Source organism: Antennarius striatus, chromosome 11 (assembly GCF_040054535.1).
Source record: "Antennarius striatus isolate MH-2024 chromosome 11, ASM4005453v1, whole genome shotgun sequence".
Lineage (NCBI taxonomy): Eukaryota > Metazoa > Chordata > Actinopteri > Lophiiformes > Antennariidae > Antennarius > Antennarius striatus.
In genome coordinates, this window is record NC_090786.1 from 20,996,388 (window position 1) to 21,007,465 (window position 11,078).

The window sequence follows — 11,078 nt, forward strand, 5'->3', positions numbered from 1 at the left end:
GTTAAACTGATGGGTTTTCCAGGCAAGTGAATGTGTGTATGCTTGTGTGGGTGTGTCTAACTCCACACGTGAGCTCAGCTGACCCAGTTCAGTGTGTGCGTGTGTGTGTGTTTGTGTGTGTAGCGCCGCAGAAATGGCCTATTTGTTCCGACATCCCCATGTCTCTGTTTCCCTCACCCAGAAATAGAGGCCAGCTAGACTTTAAAGACTGACACACACACACACACACACACACACACACACACACACACACACACACACACACACACACACACACAAACACACACACACACACACACACAATGTGAACTATGTGAGAAATGTGTGATGGATGGCTGTGGGTGAGTACAGCTGGTTGAGAATGTACTACTGGGTCTCCTGGACTATTTGGTTTGGGTTACTGGTTCTCAGCTGGTGGAGAGTCACACCTTCAGGTTTCCCTGTCCCCTATGCTCTGGAGGGTTCTGTTGGGTTTTCCTGTCTGTTAAAGCACTTGAAATGTCTGTAGGTGATCAAGCGCTACATAAATACAAGTTGATTGACTGAATGTCTACACCTTCATAAAGGATAACAATGTTCTCGTTTGCCTGACATTGACTCCACATCGTCTTCAGAATTGAACGTATCCATTTAGACTAAATCAAATAAATCTGTCCTCAGCGTGTTTGTTTGTTGGTAGAGCCAGTGATTCCAGCAGTTGGTCTTTGGCTCTGTCAGAAGGTGTGTCTGCACCGGAACTTTGTCTGGTTCCAGACCTCCTCAGTTCAACCTTTGTCTCTTCTTTTTATCAGTCTTTTAGACTGGGCTGTTACTGCACTCACTGACAGCCTCGTATTGACCTGCCCACCTCCCTTCCTACCTATGGATGGTAGCTTAATGCTGCCCTAGGCTGTCTGTACGACAACAAGAAGATCAACAAGATGTTAGTACGCGCACAAGCACACACACACACACACACACACACACACACGTCCTCCTTTGACGATCAACTGGAGGAAGCCCATGCAGGACGTGACCACACCTTTCCAGTGCTGTGACAGGATGAGTCTTCTTCACTGTAACAAAGCTCTCAGCACCAGAAGAGAACAGACTCCAGCCTCTGGACCTCCCAGGTCATGACATGAAGGCTGTGTTCCCCCTTCACAGGACCACTATGCTTCCAATAACCGACACACACACACACAAACGCTGAAGGAAACACAACGCAGAGCTAGCAAACTTTCACCAGTTACGACGTTCGGTCAGCAGCAGCACAACACCAACGAATCAGCACAAAGCTCACAGAGGACAGGAGGTAACAGGAAATGCGTATATATTCCCACCATAGTCCCTGGTGGGCCACTGGGGGCTGTGGTTTACCTTTGTCATGGTCAGTCCGGATCATGTCCATCAAGGAGTTCTCCAGGGAGTGCAAGTTGAAAGCATCAAAGGGCCGGTTCCGCTCCTGCAACACAGCAGAACATGCAGAGGGTGAAGACCAGAGCCAGAAGATCCTGGAGACCCTTCACCGTGTGTGTGTGTGTGTGTGTGTGTGTGTGACCCGGTACATCTAACAGCTGCAACTACATCACTTCCGCGGCCACGCCCTGAAACACTGAGTCTCAACCACATCGTGATCCACTGGACCTGGGAGACACACTCCTGAGTCTTCTCGAGATCATTTAGGATTACATTCTCATGAGAGGGTAGTATAGTCTAACTAGTCTACACATCTAAGCAGGTATTATTTCAACAGTTTACATGTCTAAACAGATATTGATATAGTTTACATTTTCGCACACACAGACACACACTTTGGATTTCATTGCGATCTGGACTGAGGGTCAAACCAGGAAGTTTTTGTCTAAATTTCTTTCAATCTGTCATTTCTCAACATTAATTCTTGAAATGCTAAAAGTGATTTTTACAAACTGCCTGTGGAGGTGGTCTGTACTGAGTTTTTGTTTCCCTTTACCAACAACAGAGGTCAGGTCATCCATTTGTTCATAATTTGTTCATAAAAAATAACATTGTACAGTGTGAGTTTAACAATCAGGAATGACATGTTCCAGGAGACGTGCAGCTAACGAATCAGGGTCATGCCTAAAGCTGGAGCCAGAGCCTAGAGTCAAAGGGAGGGGTGGGACTCCTGGGGTAATTAACTCCTGACACAAAGAGTTACCCCTCAGGGCTTTCTGGTCAAAGCCTCTGGAGTTTCAGTCCTGGGTTTGGCTCATCTGCACAAGAGAACGCCTTCAGTCACCTTCTGGGTCAGTTGGTCAATAAAAAAATGCACATTTGGAACAAAAAATTGGAAAAAATATATTTCAAAGAGTATGTTACGTCCTACTTCGATTCCACAATCAAGATGATCCTTCACCTGGATGGTGAAGATAGCAATCACACACACTTCCTCGTCATCATCATCATCATCAGTGAGATTATCTCTGGGAGATGCTGCGGCAGACGCTGGTGAGTGGTGCTGTTACAACAGGAATGTTCCAGTGCAGGGAAACACACATACCAAACAACAAACTACCAGAGTTATAGACAACAAGGACGCAGACGTCCCCACAATGTGCCCATGTCCTAAACTAAAGGGACATCAGACTTTGGATGGACCATTTCAACGGGAGCCTCGGTGTCCGGGTCACATTGTTCACACTCCCACAGCAATTGTGGTCCATTCAGTGAGGACTGGGGGGTTGTCCCTCCACTCTAGGACCAGCAGCACCAGCAGATTAAAATCTGCTCACTGGTACAAATGGTGAACACAGAAAACGCTGAGCTGTGACTTCCTTCTCTGACACACAGGAAGCTCAGGTCGATCAGAGACCAAACAGTCCCAACAGACCTACTGGTGAACACAGTATCCCAATCTGCCGCTCATCTTGTCTCACGATGGATTATAAATCAGGGAATGCTGAGGGGCTGCTGATCAGAAGCAGGTTCCGCGGATACGATTGGCTGATATCTGTTTTTAATGGTTCCTTTCTGCTTGGGCTGGCTGTTTCTTTAGTAACAGTAAATGTCCCAGCGGCAGCTTTAAGCTTCATGTTGAACGTTAATGAAGAACTTCAGACCTGATCAATCAAGTCATTAGAGATGAACATAACCATCAGACCTGCCCTGATCCATCAGACGGGTGCTGTGGGCTACATCACCTGCTGACCAAATATTTGATCCAACACCACAAATCACTCCAATCCTGATCATTTTTCTACTTTATCTTCATGCTCAGGTGCCCAGGCATTAAAGGAATTTAAACCTGGAGCTGGTATAAGCTCCTTCCGCACACCCTGATCATCATATCGTGACACCGTCCATCAGTCTACCTGGAAACCTCCTGGTGGGACTGGTCCAGAGGACCACACCGGCCCCAGCAGCACTTGGGATCAGAGTATCTTCTGAGCAGCTCATGTGACTTGGCGTCCTGAGCCTCATGCTGACACGTTAAGTTGAATTCCTCACATTCCGAGGCTGCAGGCGAGTATCAGCAGATCAGAGGACTTCCCCTCTTCCTCTGGGCATCTGAAGGTATTATGGGAGTTCTGCAGAGTGACAGCAGGTACACCTGCACCAAATGCCCACATGGCCCTGTGGGACCAGTCCATGGACCCCTACTAGCTGTTGGGCTCTGGAATTAGCCTTGGTTTCATGGGGGTAAACAGCATGTGGGACTGCACTGACCTCACATTGTGGCGATAACTGTTCTCCGACTATGGGTGTAGGTGTTTAACGGTTAAGTGTGAGGTACAAGCTGGATTTCACACATGAAGCCATCAAGAAAACTTCTGACAAAACTGTATTCCAAAACTAAAGATGCTGGCAAATCTTTTGAATGATCCTAACGCAACCATTGATGTTGGGCCTACAGACACTGAGGACAATGATGAAGAGTAAACCTGTGAAAAAAAACTGATAACGTCATTGCAGTTCATCTGCATTTGGACTGTTTGTGCAAATATTTGCTTCCTGTAACAGGCAGAAAGGTCTTGAAAGGTTATTAAGCTGAATCATGGCAAACAGGATCAGAGTAGAAGTCCCTGTCTGACTAGAAGACACAAATCTACTGGAGGGCCAACAGTCGTACGCCTACTGGAGGGCCAATGGTTTGATTCCAGGCCCTTCTACATGTCTAGAGTTCAATTAGTCCCAGAACTGAGCTCGTAAGTCAAATAATATTTCCCGATTTAAAAGAACTGAAATCATTTTAACTATTACTAACAGACTGGCTGGGGCAGAGGTCTGAGGGTGGGGGCACCAACAGACTGGCTGGGGCAGTGGTCTGCCCCAGCCCATAAGAAAGAGTAAGATCTGGTCTCAGCTGATGTTGTATCCATCCACCAACTAGCAGTGGTGTCCTGAAGCACGACTTGTATCTCAGATTTTGCTGATATGTTAAACAAAAAATATGGACAGAAGGACAACTCTTATCTCAAATAAGATATCTGGAGCACTTTGATCTTGAGGTGTGCGTGTGTTATATAAATATGTTCATTGACCATTCCTTAAAACCTCTACAGTCTATATTATCTGGTACTGCACTATATTACAACAATTGACATTGCATTATTTTTTTTGAGTCAAAAGAAAAATACAGGAATATTCACCAGACACATTCAGAGTGTTACTAACGCACACGGGGAAACCATAAAAAAAAATAAAAAAAAAATAAATAAATATATATATATATATATATATAAATATATCACTGTTCAAGAAAAACAATTCCCCCTCCTAGTTGGTTCTACCCTCTGAATCCTAAACGACACTTCTGGTTTCATTTATGTAATTCTGATAATGCAAAAAGAACAAGATTATAATTAATTCGTATCATAAATGTAAGTACTATTATTATCGTAAGCCCCCCCTTCAACCGAAGCAGTCAAAGCAGAGGCCCCTCAAACTATGGCACAGGATCTGTCTCAGCTTTCTGCCAGTTAACGGCAGCTTTTCTGTACTGGTCCCACATCCCCCTCATGGAAGACAGCATGGTCTAGGCTGACTCGTTGGTCACGTGGTGCTGGATTGTATTTGTGCAGTCGTCTACCTCAGTGGTCCCCAACCCCCGGGCCGCGGACCGGTACCGGTCCGTGGGCCATTTGGTACTGGGCCGCACAGAAAGAGAAAATAATTTACATTACTTAAGTTTTATTTATTTCTGTCTGAAAGATGTTTTATTTTGAAAAATTTCCCAATTCTCCGTTACATCCGTCTACGTCACTGGTACCAAACCACCAGGTTGCGACCCGGTCCCAAATCGCGGAGTAGATTGAACGTCCGGAACACACTTCAGGTGTCATTGTCTCCCGTTACCCCAAGATCAGCTGTCCCCAACCACTAATTCTCATTATTTTAATTATTATTATTTGATTGACTTGTCCACCCTTTTATTGGAAATGATCAATATTTCTCCTACGTTGAATGCACTGATTGTATGTCGCTATATTTCAAAATAAACCTCATCAGTGCAGACACTTGAATCGAGTTCTTAATGTAATTATTTCTTAAGATTATTTAGCATACAGAAATGTTGATTGTCAATTTATGACAAAAAAGGTTGTTTACTGTCTGTTGATGTCTGCATTTTACATTAAACCACTGCGGATGATTTATTATTAGATTACAGCTGTCCTAGCATCATTAACTATTATCGAGCTAATGAAGACCGATCCGTGAAAATATCGTCTTAGATGAAAATGGTCCGTGGCGCAAAAAAGGTTGGAGACCACTGGTCTACCTGACAACCCGAAAACTAGTCATCAGTGGTGACATCCATACCACGCTAGGAGCCATGTCCAGCTTCAACAAGTTATTGAATGTCAGTTTGCTCCACCGGTGTGATTGAAAGAGTGATTACCATCCCATGAGTACATGAACACCAGAGAAGTACACTAGTACCTCAGATAATAATGACAATATTAATAATAGTACTGGCTCCACATCCCCCTCGTGGAAGACACCAAGGAGCCACCTGCTCCTTAGTAACCATTCACACCATCACTGACACACCAGTGGACGAGATACTGGAAATTCCACGATAAAACCACAATATCAGACTTCATACCAAACATATGAAAAAAATAAGTAGCTACCTTGTTCTGTGGACCTAACGCTACACTGCTAACGTGCAGAGCTCCAGCTAAACAATAGCCAACTGATGCTAGCCGAGTTTTTGCTGCAACACAACGTGTGACACGGTGATATCATGTATGCTCGCGCATATTTCTTCTAGATTACTTTACTACCTGAACAGTGATTTCTACATTTTACGTGAATACATGATGAATGAATGTATAAACTTTATGACTCATAAAGTAAGAAACGGCGTTTTGGTCTCGGATATCTGCGTTGTCGTGTGGACGAAAGGAGTCACCGCAACAAAAAGCCTCGCTGGCCGATGCCTTACGCCATATTGTTCACGGGATTCCTCCTGGCAGATGCGCCGTGATTGGTTGGGTGCTATGATTGACAGGTAGTGGGTGGAGTTAAAAAGCGCAACAGTGTGAAGTTTAAGTATATAGAGTGTATAGAGGTGGGGAGATGACAGGGGCTGTAATTGCTTACAGGCCCCGTGTGTGTGTGTGTGTGTGTGTGTGTGCGTGCGCGCTACAGGCCTGTACACGCTACATATGAATGAAAGCTTAACTAACAATGTGTGCTAGAGTCGTTTAATAATTTCCCTATGGGGATTACTACAGTCAAATAAAAAAACAAAACAAAAAAAAGCTGATTCATTGATTGATTCAGTTTGAACTACTGAGCCATTGCTTCTCGTCAATGATTCCCACTGTGGACTTTCTCACATTTCATGTCTTGCCCAAACAACTTGATGATATTCAACTAACAATGATGTGAAAAAAGCAAAAGATGAGCTTTACTGTTTTCCTTGTATACCTCAAAATATTTGTATATTACTGTTGTGTCAGCTGACGCAGTTGTCACTGACCACATGAAACTACATGACTACGTTACCTGAGGTGCTGCTGTGATAAAAATTCAACTGTGTACATACAACATGACACGTGGACCTTTGACCTTGAGGCCTGATGATAACGGCGGCTGTGAGCAGCACAGGTCAGCAGAAACACAACAGTAGAACCAGTACAGAAGCCTAGGGAGGTCTGACTGACACACAACCAGTATATCCTCACGAGACTATAGGTTTCAAGCAGTGTTGAGTGTCCATGCTGCCCTGGGCTCCATCTGCCCAGCAGCCCCGTTGGCTGACTCCATCGCTACGATGAGGTCAATAAGTGCTCCTACTTTAAAGACTGACAATAAAGAATAAAAATTTAGAAGCTTTTTTTGAAGTTGGGCTTCTTGTTAAGCAGCATACCTAACGTTGTTAACACAAAAGAGTGGTGAATGGCTGGCCACCTTTTCTCCAGTCAGACACGTCAAACAGGATGTAGACAGAATGCCTTCAAACCAGTCAGGAAACGACCTGATGGGTTTGGTGAGACGACCAGATGGTGAGACAAGAATGAAAACACGACTGAATATCAGCGTTCAGTGTCTTCCTGAGACCAAAAACACCTGCACTACCTTTCTGCCACAGCTTCGAGCCCCGCCCACTGTCCGTTCCTCATTATACCATGTCAAAATTATCCTAGCACTAATCATACAGGAAGCATCAAATAACTTGGTTGTGTTTACTTGAATGCGTCAAATGTGACAGGTGAGCTGGCAGTAGATAAACTGCCACCATCACCAACTCCTGTCATCATGTGATCCAGTCATGGGTTTGGATCTCTAGAAACATCTTCCATTAAAAGTCACTGGTTCGTTCAGGTTCTTTGACTTTTGCATCAGTTCTCATATAATAAAAATGTGATAACAGAAAATCCAAACAAAGGACGTTTGTCGTTTTCTAAGTGGAAAGTTAGTCAGCCAGTCAATCAGAAACATGGTTATGGAAAATAACCGACAATTGGGTTTGATCAATGATCAATGTGAAAAAAAGAAACTATCGATAATATAATTCACACACTGGAATGAACCTGTCACAGGCCTACTAGTAAAGTCAGGTGAAGCTTGACTTGCTTCCTGTAGTGACCGTGTGGAGAGACAAACACCCACAACACACAACCTGTAGGTCTGTGCATGTTAAACACAAGTTGAGGCAGTGGCTGTAGGCCTGGACCTACTATGACAGTAAACACGTCAACGTTATAACCACAAGTTGAGGCAGTGGCTGTAGGCCTGGACCTACTATGACAGTAAACACGTCAACGTTATAACCACAAGTTGAGGCAGTGGCTGTAGGCCTGGGATTACTATGACAGTGAACACGTCAACATCTTTAACACGTACTATGGCGGTAGCTGTAGGCCTAGACCTACTGGGACATACCTGGAAAGGCAGGATGTTGTTGCTGTTGTCGATCCTGAAGGTGCTGTCCTCCACCCAGGGCTTGGTGGCAAGGGGACCAGGTCTTGGGATTTTGGGTGGTGCTATCACATTACTGGTATAAGGCTTCTTCATGGGGGAGATGGGGTTGAGGGGTGAGGGCCCCCCGACCCCCACCGCCCTGCGGGGGTCTCTGCCTGCCTGCAGTCCGGTCCAGGGATTGGAAGCTGTGCTCCACGCTGAGTTCTGGTGGTTATTCCAAGCGGACGACAGGACTGAAGAAGACGAGGAGCTCTTGTTGTTGGTCATGACAGTCTGGTAGGGGTTCCTCTGGGGAAAGGGGGCCTGGTTGGGACTGATGGGGGATCTCCTCTGCTGGGGCTGCTGCTGGGCTTGGTGATGCTGCTGCTGGGACTGCGGAGCCAGACCCATGTGAGGAGAGAAACTGCCTCCAAACACCGGGTTGATGTGATGGGGGAAGTTCTGGAACAGCATCGTCCCGTTCACCGACGGGATTCCCTGGAAAAAGCTGTCGTCCACGGTGTTCGCACTCCCCGTGGACCAAGTGCTCCCAAACGAGGAGGGTGAGGACAGGGGGCCGCCGGTCTCTTGCGGCTGCTGGAAGCTCAACCCCGGCAGGACCGGCGCCTCCATCGGTGAGGTCTCCTTGCTGCTGCCGGCCACCTGGTGGCTCCCGGGCGACGGGCTCTCGGGGTCGGATGAAGGAGAAGCGGGTTCCAGGAACGGGATGGGGGTGGAGGGACAAGGGTCTGCTTGATCTGGTTGATGGTGAGGCTGGGCTGGGTTTTTATCCATCAATAAATCATCCTGCATGGTTTGCGGAGCTGCAACGAGGGCAAACAGAGACGAGGAGTTAACGTCCGCGGGATGGAGGTCGGGCACCGGGTTGGCCGGACGGTACAACCTGAACAAACAGGACAACTCCGACAGGGTTAGGATGGCAGGGGGGCCAGGCGGCTGCACCGCGAACGCCTGATCGCCCATTTAGCCGAAGAGAAACGGAGCTCTCTAGATTGTACCGGGATGATTCAGAAATCCCACAGATTATTCCCGGGACCTGGACCGGGGAGAGTCAGCGAATTCGCCACGTCTCGTTTTTTCCTTCCACTCAGGAACCCGGAGCCGCAACGTGAAACTGATTCAGTGTTTTCTGCCCAAGCACCTCCCCTAGATCCATGTCCACATCTGCCCTTCAACGGGGATGAAACCCCTACCTTGACCGACAATCCGACGCACAAACTATCACTTTGCCCTCGGATGCGGTAGAAAGTGACGCACCTGAAGCGCAACATTTAACCGCATGTGTACCGGCGGGGTATGAACCAGAGGGGTATGAACCAGAGGGGTATGAACGCACCAGCCACGACAGGACCAATCAAATTTAAACTACAGCACTGTTTTATAGGGCAGATAGACTAGATCTGAGGTCCGCAGTGCACCGCTGGAAACAGACCGAGCATCTAACAACTGAAGCTCCACCACACCTGAAACCAATTCTCCACCAGCATCCTCCAAACAATTAGTACTTCATAGGCAAAGTGTTCCAGAGAACAAGCAGCTCCAGCGTCACCATGACGGCACCGGGTGGAACATCAACATGTGACCGGATCTCTGCGGGGCTCACGGGGGGCCGCCAGCTGGGGCCCCGGACGGAGACATATGCTGTGAAGCGGTGTCGATTCAGCCAAGGTTAACGTGAACCTGATAAGGCTGTCGACGGAAAACACACACACACACACACACACACACACACACACACACACACACACACACACACACACACACACACACACACACACACACACACACACACACACACACACACACACACACACACACGCAGAGGCCCTTCACCCACATGAACGCAACAGCCTGCAGACTTTGACAGGAAGCTTCCAGATGACATGTCAGATCATATGAGCAGCGTGATGCCAGGAGCCGCATCGCTCACACCCCAGCAGCTCGTCCGTGTTTTGTCCGCTTCCAAGGTCACCGGAGCGGCGGTCTACCGGGGCTCGTCTCCACGGATCCACCGACACGCACCGCCCGGACCGGCCCGACTACACGCGCATTCAGAGCGTCGGTCGAGGCGGTTCTTGAAGCCATCTCGCTTTGAGATCCCCCATACGCGTCTCTCTGCACAAACGTTAAATCGGTATAACACGAATCACGACGGCTTCCAGCCTGGTTTCAATCTGGATTACCTGTAGATTCACCTCTCAGCTTCTTTCTAAAGAAAGGGATTCTTATTTGCCTCGTCAGGGCTGAGTTATGACAAACCAGCTACCCTTGTGCCGAGGTAGTCAGTTGCTTAAACAGCTGATTGACTGCGGCGCATGGGTGCTGCCACAAAGGCTGCTGGGAGTTGTAGTTTTAGTACTACTGCAGAGGCAAGTAAACACATGCTGTGTGTTCACTTGAAATTCCGTCTTCACGTTGTTTTGTGGAATAAAAATACGACCACCCAGTTTTAAAAAGTCATCTGCGTACAGTTGAGGTTACAAGATGAAGAAACTCAGTTTGAAAAACAACAACAAACGTAGTAAAGTCAGCGTTCACTATTAAATGATAGTCAGAACTAGATAGATAGATAGATAGATAGATAGATAGATAGATAGATAGATAGATAGATAGATAGATAGATAGATAGATAGATAGATACTTTATTAATCCTGGAGGAAACTGCACATACCCACTGATCAGGTTTTACATAATGAATAAAT

The 11,078-nt window shown here is 46.8% G+C and overlaps 1 protein-coding gene across 3 annotated transcripts in view; it reads right to left on the bottom strand.

The window, feature by feature from the left end:
- The window catches only part of cpeb3 (cytoplasmic polyadenylation element binding protein 3), a 32,649-nt gene extending 21,972 nt beyond the window's left edge, over positions 1-10,677 (bottom strand). The window contains exons 1-3 of one of the 3 annotated variants that reach the window (XM_068327082.1): positions 10,560-10,677; positions 8,338-9,179; positions 1,360-1,444 (exon numbers count right to left, since the gene is read on the bottom strand). In XM_068327082.1, coding sequence (XP_068183183.1) covers positions 1,360-1,444; positions 8,338-9,168 — 916 coding nt within the window. In that variant the 5' untranslated portion in view covers positions 9,169-9,179; positions 10,560-10,677. Of the gene's footprint in view, positions 1-1,359; positions 1,445-8,337; positions 9,527-10,559 lie in introns of those variants that run through there. The other 2 variants (XM_068327080.1, XM_068327081.1) reach the window with 2 other exon arrangements.
- Between the last annotated feature and the right edge of the window lie 401 nt (positions 10,678-11,078).